Source organism: Cottoperca gobio, chromosome 16, assembly GCF_900634415.1.
Source record: "Cottoperca gobio chromosome 16, fCotGob3.1, whole genome shotgun sequence".
Lineage (NCBI taxonomy): Eukaryota > Metazoa > Chordata > Actinopteri > Perciformes > Bovichtidae > Cottoperca > Cottoperca gobio.
The window spans coordinates 11,514,622-11,529,759 of record NC_041370.1 but is presented as its reverse complement, the minus strand read 5'-3'; the positions used below and the strand labels follow the sequence as shown (position 1 = coordinate 11,529,759).

Below are 15,138 nucleotides of genomic sequence, written 5' to 3'. Positions count from 1 at the left end.
CAGAAATTGTGAGCTATAGCTACAGTGAAACTTGTTGTCATCTTTTGTTGTCTTTCCTCTTGTCCCTATTTAGCATGGATTTGGTGTTTGTGCGTGCATGAGGGGCTACAGGCGCCTTATGGCCTTCCTTTCCCACACCACTGGAGACATGAGGTGTTTGACAGAGCAGGAGGTTGAGGGAGGGCTGGAAGGAGGTTCATTTGGCACAGGATTAGCACAGCACTGTTTGTTGCTGCTAAGACCAAAGATGCCTGCCATCTTTGGTCTCCCGCTGTTACAACATACGCTACAAACAGTCACATAACACATGTAGAATCCCTGGCTGAGAGCCAAACACACGCACACACTCACACACTCACACACTCTTCATGTTCAAAGCAAGCTATCACACACTCTTTACAAACCTTTCTTCCGGTCTCACTCAGTTTCTCTTCTCTCTGTGTCTTTCTCTGGCAAAGAGAGTGGAACAGTTAGGTTTAATGCTTCGCCATGGCTGGTTGGTCACAGTGTGTTCACGCTGAGCTTGGGGAATTGTGAAGGACTGATTTGACTGTCTGTTAGTTTTAGCTCAGCCCACACTACCCTCTAAATTGTCAAGAACAAAGGTCGTTTCAGAGCTCCTCAACCTTGTTTGGCTCTTCTATGAAGCCTCAGAGGCCTCAAGCTGTAGCATGCCAACTTTAGCCTGCAGGGTGTTATGTGGGTGCAAACGGTCACAAACCACATGATGCATGTGTTAAGTGATTTCTGCCTGCTGCTAGAGAACTTTTGCTTGCTAGCAGTGATTTCATCTTTAGTCCACCCATGAGCTCCTCCTCACCTCTGCATTTGTTAGTGTGCCTCAGTCACTAACAGTTTTGGATTTACGACAGGAATTACGTACACCCAGACTGAATGGAAAGAGGCCTGCGTGGGAGAAAATACTTTGTGGATTAATAACAGGGAGTGTTCTGTTCTGACAGATAGAGGCAAGAGTAGGGTAGGATGATGAGGCTCCAGCCTTTTGGCTGCCATGCTGCATTCTCTGCATTGGTTCTCAGCTGGTCACAGCTGGAACAAAGAAGGTAGGCGGTAGTGTTGGGCGATTGTACCACTATATTGGCGATTGGCTGAGCACATCACTGGATGGTTTTTTTTTGCCGAAAAATATATAGCTAATTTAATGGTCTGCCCTTTAAGAGCGAGTGAGAGCAGCTGCAGCAGGCAGAGAGAGACACACACACAGCGGGGGGAAACAGCTTGTAAATTCAGCAGATTTTCAAACTGAATTTAGTGAATTAAAGGTTTATTTTGACCAAACCAGAGGTGGTGATTGTTTGAACAGTGGAAAGACCTGACCAAGATGGGTTTTGTGTTTATTTTGTTCATCACACACACACACACACACACACGCACACCTACAATCGCTGAGTGTTGGGAAACATATCGCCTAGCCCTATTAAGCGGTGTACAAATGTGAAGGATGGTGACTGTAAGAAGCAGAGCATTTGGAATGAACTTTTGTTTTCTATCAATACATATTCTGAGGCCTAAAATCAGCGTATGTGCCACTACAGAATACAGATCTCTTTTCCCAAATTTAAAATCAATATAATGCTGCGTCACTGCCTGGAACTGTAAGTGTCTTTACTGTAAGTGTACATATTAATACACGTATTAATATGTGCATGTTTTAGTTATATGCTGCTAGAAAGTTTAAAGATGTTATAACCATTAACATTTTACCGTATCCTGGCTTGAGGGCTTAACACATAAAAACAAGCTCACTGCAGCAAATGAATGTTGATTGCTCACGTCTGGCTGATACTTGATCCGCTTAATAAGGTCAGCATTGGCACAGATTGACAGACTGTATCGGTGTGTTCCAACATAGAATGGGTGTTTTGGGACTAAAGAGACAACTGTTATAGTAAAAACAGTGATCACGTTATAACACAGGCTCTGATGTTCTTATAATAGAAGCTTGAGAGGCCATACAACAACAGCAATCTTCCTACCCTGCTGACAAAGTGGACACTGTATATTACTGCCTCTGCTCTCTAGATGCATGTGTCAGTGCAGCATTGGCCTAAATAATGTCATGTTCCACTGGCACGGCTCACTGTTTTGACAGGTCCATCACTGCTCACTTGCTCTGCATTACACATCTGACTAAGTGTCCATCTGTTCGCCTAACCACTGATGTACTAGGTGTACTAGTGCGTCTCAGTGTTGAAAGCCAGCATATTAGTGTTTGTATGAAATCAGGTCTGTCTTACAGCGGCAGTTCTATTCCAACTACTTTTTGTGTTTTGGAAAGGACTGAGATCAGGGTTTACATTTAAGAGAGCCGTTAATACACAAGTGGAGGAAAAGCTGAGGTAGCTGCATATGTTGGAAGACCTCCCAACTTTGCTGCACTGCTGGAGAACAGCCCAATAGATCACACACTAGGGCTCAACACTTAATTGGAATTTTATGGAAATCACAATATCCAAATTGCAGGGGGTGCGCAATCACCCCCTGCTATTTGGATATTGTGATTTCCATAAAATTAATTTATTAAAGGGAAAGTACTTAATCATACATTATCGTATTGTTTGTTACAGATCCTTGCTTGAAAAAATTATAATTCCCTCCGATATTGCCATTCAACGTCAAAATTAGATATTTCTATGAAATTGTTCAGACCTAACACAGAGATCTCTCTCATTGAAATTTTCTTTTTCAAATTTGGTTTGGTTGCATGACAAGAATTAAGTATTGCAAAACCATTTTGTAAAAGGTTTACGTCCCTCTCTCTGTGTCTGTGTGTGTGTGTGTGTGTGTGTGTGTGTGTGTGTGTGTGTGTGTGTGTATGTGTGTGTGTGTGTGTGTGTGCTGATTGTCAGAGGAATCTGATAAGTATTTATAGAAGCTCTTGCTTGTCCTGCTTCCAATTTGCAGATGGATTACATTCCACTCAAACTTTGTGGAGGTGTGCGTAAGATAAAGGGAGAGAGAAAAGAGGGATGGAGAGAGAGACAGTTTGTGATACGTGACAGAGGGAGGGAGAGGAAGAGAGAGGAAGGAGGAAGGAGGAAGGAGAGGAGGAATGATGACTCACCCAGGAGGAGACAGATAGACACCTTTGATTGTTAGGACCCTTCACACACTGAAGCATACCTGCACTGCAGTACAGCCTCCTCACACTCACTAACACAGGAGTGTGTGGGCTGACAGGAAGAGATTTATGGGATGGTTCTTTTTGTAATATAAACTCTTAATACACACACGTATACGCATACACAGGCTGGCAAGATGAAGTCCCAGTACACCACAATGATGACTTTGCTTTAAAGTAGGCCAAGGACCAGATTGAAGGACACACAGAGCCACACATATACTCACACGCACATACATGTACATCCACACACACGCACATACGTGCATGTACGCCCACACTGAGTCATATTCAATTTTATGTTCATTCTCTGCGGATTAAAAAAAATAAAAGAAGCAGATTAATCCAGTGAAATGAGCAGTTCTGAGATCCGTCAGTTGTCCATGCTAATATCCCTCTTCATTTCATCCCTCTTCCCGTCTTCTCCCTTTCTCCCTTTTTATCCAAGGCTAGCAGAGATTCTTGGGTTAAGTTTGACCTTTGGGTGGGTGTGGAAGGATGAAGGATTATAGATTTATAACACATAACGAAGAAAAACAGAGCCACGCTGACAATTTGTAAACGATTGACAACTTTCCAGAGTCCGCTCTTCAGACGGGTTGGACTGAAAGATAATGCATTAGCACTAACATCAGGAAGTGTTGGTGCAACTGCAAACATGCCTGGTAACATTGTGACTCTGACTGTGTGGTTATGTGAGAGAGATGAGTGTTATTATTGTGCGTGCGAAGCCAGGAAATATGTTTGAGGCCGTTTAGTGATGGCCTCTCTCGGGTCTTCCTGTGGTTGCGTTGATGGTTTTGCACCCCGAGGTGCGATCGGAACACTCTTGCTGTCTTTTCCAAGCCGTTTGACCACAGTCCCCAATCCACGTACTGTAACTGGAATGTTAAAGAGATAAATGAAGATGAAGCTCCTCAACATTATTTCCTCATTAAGATTCTCTTTTTGGTTTGTTTAGTTGTTACTTAATCTGTCAAGCGTCTTTGAGTTTCCAGAAAAGCGCTGAGAAAAATGTTTTATTATTATTATTATTATTGTTTATTATTCTTGGGTTCAAGACTTTTTGCAAAACTACTTAGCGTGTTGCTCTGAAGCAATGTTTTTATTGTGTCTGTTTCTCTCTTGTTCAAGGAGCATGTTTGAGTGACGAGCGAAGGAGGAAGTGGGATCTCTGACGCTCCGCCCCCTCTGCTGGTGGAGCACCCTGCACATCTGACCAGAGACCCCGTTAGTCACTTGGACAGGTATGAGTATTTGAATAATGGGGCTGTATGAAATGGAGATTCATGTTAGTTTAGCCTCATATTAACTTCAGCCAGACGTCACAATGTATTTTTGCACAGACCAAGGACCAAAATAAATGAAACGGCAGACATGTCAGTTGTTTATCATTTAAAAGTTAAATATAACCCGACGGTCCTCACTGTTGTTCTGCTGGTATTCTCAGCACTTGCTGCTGCAGCTCCCTCCTCCACCTCAACGTTCTTCTGAAGCTTTTGGTATTATTGATGTTGCTAAAATATATTGTTTATGTATGCTTTTAACTATCTTTGAATTCTCTATACTATAGCGTGTGTGTTATTATCCTGGGGATTACTTCTTTCAACAGAATCCTCACTGCTGTTCAGATTCATTCATTTAAAGCTGCTCCCTTTTAAGAGCAGCTTTTTCTGTCTAATGGTCAGTGGAGACACTAGTTCTTTGTACACATTTAAAATGTATTAGGATGTAGATGTTTTTTTTAATTCCCAAAGGTTAATTGAAGATAGACTTGGTATAGTTATTGTTAATACTGAAGCTGTCATGATTTTCGACGTTTTGATTTACGAACCAAATCCATCGTTAGTGATTTACTGTCTGTCTTCGGGTCTCTGACGCATTGCAGATTCTTTCAGTTGTGCTTGTTTGACTGCGCTAATCAGCCATGTTCTTTTAGTTTTCCTTACTTTTTACAGTAGGTAGTGTTTTGTGTGTGGATACATAGAGTTGAATGTTCTCAACATTTTGTAACTTAAGGCCCACCTTTTTGATTATTAAAACATTTCCCAAATAAATGAGAAAAAAGCAGAAAAAATAAACAGGGCTGTAAATATGTGTTATTTCACTGTCAGCTGTTATGACTAAATACATATTCTGCCTACCCTCACTCATCACTGCTGACATTATTAATCCAAATTTAATGTATTCAGGGTCATATGACCTCATCATACGCTTCAGAGTTGTCTCTAACATCCCGTCTCTTTCGTTATAAAAACTGATCCGTGTTTTGCCACTGCTAACAGTGGCAAAACACGTCTGTCTCTACTGGATGATGTGTTGCGGGGATATTCAAATGTAACTGGTCCCTGATGTTTTTTAATTCATGTAAATTGTTGAGCACTTTTACATATAAAAAATAACTAGCTTTATGTATTACAAGGCTCCATTTGACAGTATCCACTAGATCCAGACCCAGTAGTGTACACAACACATTTTGGAGAAAGAACGTACCCCCACTGCAAAACATGCCTATGGATTGTTTACTTTTGTGTGTTTGTATTGAGATAGATTTGCATAAAATCCATATTGATAAATAAACAAGTTGTTCTATTATGATAGTGTATTGATGCAAATGAACAGAATAGCAATACCTGGCTGCTGAACAAAGCCGCATGCAAGGAGCCGTCAAAACCACGTTATCCTTTTAGCAATGTTCATGTTTTGTTTGTTTCCCTGGATTCAAGTGTTCAAGTCTCATGCATATCTTTGATATATTTACTGCAAAGAATTACCAAGCTCGATCAATTTTCAAGTCACTGCAAGTTGAATTCCACACTTTGTTTAAATCAATGTTAAAAACACTATTAGCTGCCTGGAAGGTAGACAAACAACAACATTTCAATTAAAATGGGTGCTTAGTAAAATATTTGCCATTTTTGTGAATGATACATGATTTGTAAGGCTAAAACATGCAAAACTGTCATGTTCCGTCTGTTTTCTCCTCAAAGGCTTCCTAGTAGAAAGAACAAATAGTTGTATAAAAATAACATGATATCTTGATACCGGATTGAGATTCAGGGACATTTCTCTTGTTTGCTCATGGAGCTGTGAAAGATTGAAACAGACACAAAATGTTATGTCCACATTGGGACATATTCCTGTCTAGAAAGTAAAAGCACAGCTTAATGTCTTTTACATTTTCTACATTTTTATGTTCAGAAAATGCAGGTAGACTGTTGAAGTGGTTAGTAGACAGGGAAAACCTGCTGTGATGCCAGAGCCTCGTAAATCCTGCCTGCTTGGCACAAGTAGCGGTAGGAGTAGCAACGCTGAGAGCAGCTGACACACAGCAGAGGCCAGACACACTAACCTGCCAGGTCAAACGGCTCAGACCGTAAGTATTGTGATTTGATCAGGGTGTATGTTTTTATGTGTGTGTGAGTCTGTCAATACCAATTGATGCACAGTCTGGGATGGTGTGTTAATTGTGTAAATAGTATCATCATGCTTTTTTTTTTCTTCAACTTTGTCAATCAGTGTCATCAAAGCCTCTGATACTAGTTGTTAAAAGAGCAATTACAGCACACTGGCTCCACACAGACCAAGAGACATGACGCTGTGGTTTGTGAGTTCTTATGTCTGTTTTAATTCATTTATTTTTATACATGCGCTGTGTGCCTGCTTGTGTGTCTGTGGTTTGTTGGTACTGTATAGCCAGGCTGCTGCGCTTTCTCCAACCATCAAGGGAACACCCCCTGTGACAATAATGTGTATTGATTTTGGCCGAAAATACCCGAGTGATTGGAGATTGAAGTGTTTAATTCCACTTTGCTACTGTGCCAAGCTTTGCATTGGTAATCTATTTCAGCTGGGACTTTTACGCTGCCATGGGCAGTTCTGTCTGCTTCAATCTTTGCCTTATTTACACTTTGTTTTCTCTTTCTTTCTCTTTAAGTCCGACCGATATGGGTTCTCGAGACCATTACCAATATCAGTATTTTAGTGTTAAAAATATGACATTATTCAACCAATATTCACTTTTTTTACATAAACTTATAACACTTTTAATAAGATTAAAAACCCTTAAATGTTTAAATATAAATAATAATAAAATATAGTCAATTAAACCTGACCTCAACTCAAGATTCATCTGTAAACCTCACCTTCAATTATGAGAAATATTCAGACCACCACCCAGTTACAGTCGTGCAGTCCAGTGCACCTGCAGAGCAGCCGCTGAAAGCATCACATTTCCACAAAGTCAAAGAAATAAAAAATGTTTCCATCACTGTTTCTATCTCTGTTTCTATCACTGTTTCTATCACTGTTTCTATCACTGTTTCTATCACTGTTTCTATCTCTGTTTCTATCACTGTTTCTATCACTGTTTCTATCACTGTTTCTATCACTGTTTCTATCACTGTTTCTATCACTGTTTCTATCACTGTTTCTATCTCTGTTTCTATCACTGTTTCTATCACTGTTTCTATCACTGTTCCCATCACTGTTTCTATCTCTGTTTCTATCACTGTTTCCATCACTGTTTCTATCACTGTTCCCATCACTGTTTCCATCACTGTTTCTATCTCTGTTTCTATCTCTGTTTCTATCACTGTTTCTATCATCTGTTTCTATCACTGTTTCTATCACTGTTTCTATCACTGTTTCTATCTCTGTTTCTATCACTGTTTCTATCACTGTTTCTATCTCTGTTTCTATCACTGTTTCTATCACTGTTTCTATCACTGTTTCTATCTCTGTTTCTATCACTGTTTCTATCTCTGTTTCTATCACTGTTTCTATCACTGTTTCTATCACTGTTTCTATCACTGTTTCTATCACTGTTTCTATCTCTGTTTCTATCACTGTTTCTATCATCTGTTTCTATCACTGTTTCTATCACTGTTTCTATCACTGTTTCTATCACTGTTTCTATCACTGTTTCTATCACTGTTTCTATCACTGTTTCTATCACTGTTTCTATCACTGTTTCTATCACTGTTTCTATCACTGTTTCTATCACTGTTTCTATCACTGTTTCTATCACTGTTTCTATCACTGTTTCTATCACTGTTTCTATCACTGTTTCTATCACTGTTTCTATCACTGTTTCTATCACTGTTTCTATCACTGTTTCTATCACTGTTTCTATCACTGTTTCCATCACTGTTCTATCACTGTTTCTATCACTGTTTCTATCACTGTTTCTATCACTGTTCTATCACTGTTTCCATCACTGTTTCTATCACTGTTTCTATCACTGTTTCTATCACTGTTTTCTATCACTGTTTCTATCACTGTTTCTATCACTGTTTCCATCACTGTTTCTATCACTGTTTCTATCACTGTTTCTATCACTGTTTCTATCACTGTTTCTATCACTGTTCCCATCACTGTTTCTATCACTGTTTCTATCTCTGTTTCTATCACTGTTTCTATCACTGTTTCTATCACTGTTTCTATCACTGTTTCTATCACTGTTTCCATCACTGTTTCCATCACTGTTTCTATCACTGTTTCTATCTCTGTTTCTATCTCTGTTTCTATCTCTGTTTCTATCACTGTTTCTATCACTGTTTCTATCACTGTTTCTATCACTGTTTCTATCTCTGTTTCTATCTCTGTTTCTATCACTGTTTCTATCACTGTTTCCATCACTGTTTCTATCACTGTTTCCATCACTGTTTCTATCACTGTTTCTATCACTGTTTCCATCACTGTTTCCATCACTGTTTCTATCTCTGTTTCTATCTCTGTTTCCATCACTGTTTCTATCACTGTTTCCATCACTGTTTCTATCTCTGTTTCTATCACTGTTTCTATCACTGTTTCTATCTCTGTTTCATCACTGTTTCTATCACTGTTTCTATCACTGTTTCTATCACTGTTTCTATCTCTGTTTCTATCTCTGTTTCTATCTCTGTTTCTATCACTGTTTCTATCTCTGTTTCTATCTCTGTTTCTATCTCTGTTTCTATCACTGTTTCTATCACTGTTTCTATCACTGTTTCTATCTCTGTTTCTATCACTGTTTCTATCACTGTTTCTATCACTGTTTCCATCACTGTTTCTATCACTGTTTCTATCACTGTTTCTATCACTGTTTCTATCACTGTTTCTATCACTGTTTCTATCACTGTTTCCATCACTGTTTCTATCACTGTTTCTATCACTGTTTCCATCACTGTTTCCATCACTGTTTCTATCACTGTTTCCATCACTGTTTCTATCACTGTTTCTATCTCTGTTTCTATCACTGTTTCTATCACTGTTTCTATCACTGTTTCTATCACTGTTTCTATCACTGTTTCTATCACTGTTTCTATCACTGTTTCTATCACTGTTTCCATCACTGTTTCTATCACTGTTTCTATCACTGTTTCTATCACTGTTTCTATCACTGTTTCTATCACTGTTTCTATCACTGTTTCTATCACTGTTTCCATCACTGTTTCTATCTCTGTTTCTATCACTGTTTCTATCACTGTTTCTATCACTGTTTCTATCACTGTTTCTATCACTGTTTCTATCACTGTTTCTATCACTGTTTCTATCTCTGTTTCTATCTCTGTTTCTATCTCTGTTTCTATCTCTGTTTCTATCACTGTTTCTATCACTGTTTCTATCTCTGTTTCTATCTCTGTTTCTATCACTGTTTCTATCTCTGTTTCTATCTCTGTTTCTATCACTGTTTCTATCTCTGTTTCTATCACTGTTTCTATCACTGTTTCCATCACTGTTTCTATCACTGTTTCTATCACTGTTTCTATCACTGTTTCTATCTCTGTTTCTATCACTGTTTCTATCACTGTTTCTATCTCTGTTTCTATCTCTGTTTCTATCACTGTTCCCTCTCTGATTCCATTTCTTGTCTATTCTGGTGGTTTTGTAGTTAGGTCATTTTGAAACAAGACTGGCTTTATTAAAGTATTAAAATGATAAAGAAATAAGTGGCCTGACTGTGGCTTCTAGAATAAGGATTTGAATCATTAACATGTAGGGGATATGCCTAATATTCAATGTCTGTAATGAGACAAATAAAAAAATCTAACTTATGAAAATATTAAGCCTTGGTTGTTCGCCACGCAGTTTCTGGCCAATCTCGACGTGTGATTGCTTGAGTTTTAGATTACAGCCTAAACAATAGCCACATTCATGAAATAACTGTTTATGGTGTGTGCAGTGTGGAATAACGCTTCTGCTTTTTTTTCACTAAAGGTTAATGTTTTATTTATTTTTATTTTTATTTTTTTAATGCACAAAAGTGTATTAACTTTTCAGTGTCTCTCTCTTTCTCTTTTTCCCTTCCTTCCTTCCTTCCTTCCTTCCTTCCTTCCTTCCTTCCTTCCTTCCTTCCTTCCTTCCTTCCTCTATGGAACCAGTCTATGTTCTGCAGTGAAGGTTATGACCTGGAAATGAAGTGACCCTAGCCTTTTTGCCAGGAGCGGCAGTATATCTCAGCTACTCCATAGAGGGCAAAGGATACGGGGCTTCAGTTTTCCCTTCCCTAATGCCTGTTCTCCGTTCTGCTCCAGTTGAAATGCATGAGAACTGTTCTGAAAATCGCCGCACCCATCAACATCATTGTTAAGCTTATCGAGCCCATATGACCCGAGGACAGCGAGGAAGATGCTTCAAACGGCAACATGCATTTTTACACACTTGTTTATGACGCATAAAGTGGTTTGATTAAAAGGCATCTGGTTTCATAAAGTATAAACTAGGCTGTACAGAGAGCAAGCAAATAAACAGTTTGTAGTTTATTATATGAATTAGCAGCACAAACGTTGCGTTGATTAGTAACACATAAATCCTCCTCTCTCATTGGCACTTTCTCATATAAATACTATCTCTCCTCCCTCTTCATTTTCTTTTACACATATAAACATGAAATCCCCAGAAGGGAGGCTCCCTGCTCCCAGTCATAAATTGTGAAGCGAGTGAAGTCCTGGATCCTCTCGCTCCAGAGTTTTTCCAAGTGGTTGTGAGAAACTCTAGTTGTGCAATCTCTAAAGAGGGATTACGCCTGTGGGGAAAAGGAGAGGAGGGGATATGAAGAGAGACACAGAGAAGGATGTGAAGGGGGAAATTGTGTTCTTGTAGGGAAGTAGTGATGGCAACCGCTCTTGAAAGGACACGACATCTCTAAGAGACGAACAGGGAAGTGGGGGTGGGGTGGCTGAGAGGGAAAGAGCGAGATGCCCAGGATGGAGAAATAAAAGAAAGATGGAGGGAACGTGATATGTTAATGGATTAGGGAGAGAGTGCGCAGATGGAGGGATGGAGATTTGTGTGTCTGTTTAATGTCATAGGGAGCCAGGCTGTGTAAAAGAGACTTCAAAGAGACTAGCGCCTACATAAACTAAACGGACACACTCACACACATGCAACACACACACACACAGGAACAGGGCCCGGGGCTGCAGTGAGCACAGAGGAGACCTGAGGTGTCCTCTGCCATGCCTGATTAGAAAAACAGCGAGTGGAGAGGCATGGCTAAGAGACGGCGATGGGAAAGTGCGTTAAGTCAATGTACATGTTTATAAATCTTCTCTGCTGCTGCTTGAAGCGCTGCTGTCTACTTCGTTTACAGCCGCTGTGATCAAATAGCATTCAGGGAAAGCAGTTGACATCTCTTGACAACATTTTGACGACTTCGTGTGCAAGAATACATGTGTGCGTTTCTCTGACGGAGTGCCTCCATCTCTGTGTTTGTCGCAGCCCGAGAGCGCAGTTATGCGTTTGGCATATGTGCCTAGCTCTGCTCGGTGAGCCGGGAAAGGTGAAAAGGGATCCAAGTTTCCGCTGTGATATCAGGGTTTGTCATGTTTACTGTGTTGGAGGTCAAGCGAGGCCGGTACAATCCAGCAGCGGTCAGACAAACAGAAGGGAGAGAGATTGTAGAGCAGGGACCGATTTCAGCCTTCCCACTGATTCTGGAATTTCAAGAATTTTGAGATGGACGATACAAACAGTGAGGCAAGCAATTTGATTCTTTGAGGATATCCGGGAGGATCTGAATATACCAGAATGGGTTTTAAAACTTCTACCACGTCTATTCTGTTTTATGTTGGTTTTTCCCACAACAGTCTCACACACACACACAGATACACACACACACACACACACACACACACACACACACACACACACACACACACACACACACGATGCAATTAGTGAACATCATCAGCTACTGTGAGGTACTATCTTTAAAATATGTTTTTAAATCTATTACTTAAATAAATAACTACTTTATGACGAACAACACAATAGAGGACTTTAAACGTTACATTTGTCTTAAATTTAGTTTTTTAAATAATATATATAGATATAATACAATAACTATTACAAAACACTAGGGTTGCAACTAACACATATTTTTATTATTGCTTTTTATTTTCTTGATGAATCCATTCATTGTTTTGTCTATAAAACTTCTTAAAAATAGCTCATCACAGTTTCTAAAGCCCAAGGTGAGGCCCTATAATTATCAAATATTGTCAGTTTACTGTCACATAAGACAAAGAAAAGCAGCAAAATCCTCACAAGCTGGAATCATTTTCTGTCAATCAAATTGATTAATCGTCTAATTGTGTCCGCCCCACTAAACACAAAAACGTATATTTGTAAAGCTGTATATATTTAACTGTGTATTACGAATCATTAGAACATCGTAATCAATTAAAAAGGTGTAGCTTTCCATTTAAACCATCTCGTGTGTCATTGTGTCTGAGATGCAGCTCCAGAGGTGAGGCATCTGGAAAGCTAATATGCTGATAAAGTTAAACGGGTCACTGTCAAATGAGCTGACATGAATGGATCGTTATATAGATGCCAGGCCACTAAGATGCGTGTAAACCAAGAGTGACATTTTACATTTGATTGAATCTGCAGCTGACTGAGTGCCAGTTTAAACTGATGTAACATGATGCACTTTCATTAACCTTGTCAAAACCCTTGTTGCTATAGCTGACTTGATTTGATTGAATTATTTTCTTCGCTGGGGACCAGCGATCAGAGCGTTGCATTTATCTACTCGTGGTCTCTCTGCACTAGTTTCTCTTCGTTGACATGAGAGATAAAATCTTGCAAGGTTACACAACTCCTGTGAATCGCATTACGAGCATCACAAGAGCAATGAAATTATAAGTCCCGGGGGTTAGCTTGGCATATTTGTTGCAGCCCTCCTCTCTCATTGCTGGTCGTTATTACAATTTAATGATTATAGTGGTTATTTGTGATCAGTATTATTGAAGCTATTATTTGGCTCAACAGGCACAGAAGTCTGAGAGAAGAAAACTTTGAGAGAACTGCTGCGGACGGCATTTTGTTCAACCAGAATCCTATCGAATTTAGAAATGCTGCTCTGCAGTTCTCCATCCTCTGTGGCCGCTAAGCAAAGCTAAACAAAGCTAAGCTAAGCTAGCTATGCACAAACACTTTTTTCCCCCCTCCCCAGGGGCACGAGAGAAATCACCGTGGCCAAATTAATTTTCTCCCTTCTGCTTGTGCTGCTGCAACCTGAGGGATCACTGAGGCAGAGAATCAGCCAAAGAGAGGAGAGACGGTGCTGGAGGAGAGAAGGAAAGGGGAGCAGAGGAATTTTAATGTGGCTGTGTCTGTCTCTCGCTGCCTGCCAAAGAAAAGCAATTACTATCATGGCTCCTCTCTCTCTCTCTCTCTCTCTCTCTCTCTCTCTCTCTCTCTCTCTCTCTCTCTCTCTCTCTCTCTCTCTCTCTCCTCTCTCTCTCTCTCTCTCTCTCTCTCTCTCTCTCTCTCTCTCTCTCTGTGTGTGTGTGTTTCTGACTGCACTTTAGCACACAGGGATTTGGTATGTTACATGCACAAACTTGAAAACCCAGGTAAAGCTTTGCTGAGATAACTCGATACATCGTGTCCAAAATGAACAATGTCAATGTTCACCTTTCTTATTATGCTAACAGACACCAACCTATAACTGATAAACTTTTACAAATGTCCTCATAGATTTACAATTTTCCTTCTGGAGTGAGACAGAAATCCGGCAACGCAACGAGCTCGTTTTGAGGCTCTCTCTGAGTGTGAAGGTGACTATTCAGAGAGGTGCTGATAAACAGCTGACAGATAAGAGCCGAGAGTCAGACGGACAGACACGCAGGCGGAAGGACAAATGGAGGTGTTGGGAAGATACTTAGGCGTAAAGGGGAGTGAAGAGAAAGGTGGGGAGATATGGGGTAAATAAAGCGTGATCTCTTCTGCAGAGCTTTGGAAAAGCCTGCGATTATGTGTGCACCATCACTCCTCACCTCAGCCAGAGCTTTAAACGTTTCTCTCTGCCCCTTTTGTCTCATTACTTTATTAGGATGCGGAGGTTTGCCTACTGCAAGGTGATTTTGGCCACCTCTTTGGTGTGGGTGATGCTGGACATGTTCATACTGCTCTACTTCAGCGAGTGCAACAAGTGTGATGACAAAAAAGAGAGAGGACTGCCCGGGAGACAAGGTGAGTGTATATTGCCACACAAAGGTATGTCATCAATGAGACACACTCTCTCATCCTTCAGCATCATCTGTGTGTGTATCTGCTGTAGATCCCCTGACCAGGCCGCGGGACGGGCCGGGTGAAGGGGGGAAGCCTGTGGTGATTCCTAAGGACAACCAGGAGAAGATGAAGGAGATGTTTAAGATCAACCAGTTCAACCTCATGGCCTCTGAGATGATTGCTCTCAATCGGTCACTGCCTGACGTCCGCCTGGAAGGGTGAGCAGCCTCCCCGCAGCTAATAATCTGTCCTGTCACTTGCTCTTACTCCGCTCATTAAGTTCCCCTTCAAAATGGCTCTCACTGGCATCCACTGTTGGGATAGTCCACACTGGTGATACGTTTTAAACTGCAAGTCAGACGTCTGGCCAGAAAGCTGCACAATCAGTCACACAGATAGAGCCTCGGTTGTTCTGCAAAGGTTAGTCGTGATTAACGACATGACGACACAGATGTTAGGATGCGTAGGTCAGGGGGGGAAAGAGGATAACC

The 15,138-nt window shown here is 40.4% G+C and overlaps 1 protein-coding gene across 4 annotated transcripts in view; it reads left to right on the top strand.

Moving 5' to 3' along the window:
- Window positions 1–15,138, top strand: part of galnt1 (UDP-N-acetyl-alpha-D-galactosamine:polypeptide N-acetylgalactosaminyltransferase 1) — a 42,478-nt gene that overhangs the window by 11,166 nt on the left and 16,174 nt on the right. The window contains exons 2-6 of one of the 4 annotated variants that reach the window (XM_029451567.1): window positions 4,277–4,389; window positions 6,344–6,518; window positions 6,662–6,749; window positions 14,469–14,608; window positions 14,697–14,865. In XM_029451567.1, coding sequence (XP_029307427.1) covers window positions 14,470–14,608; window positions 14,697–14,865 — 308 coding nt within the window. In that variant the 5' untranslated portion in view covers window positions 4,277–4,389; window positions 6,344–6,518; window positions 6,662–6,749; window position 14,469. Of the gene's footprint in view, window positions 1–4,276; window positions 4,390–6,343; window positions 6,519–6,661; window positions 6,750–14,024; window positions 14,326–14,468; window positions 14,609–14,696; window positions 14,866–15,138 lie in introns of those variants that run through there. The other 3 variants (XM_029451569.1, XM_029451570.1, XM_029451571.1) reach the window with 3 other exon arrangements.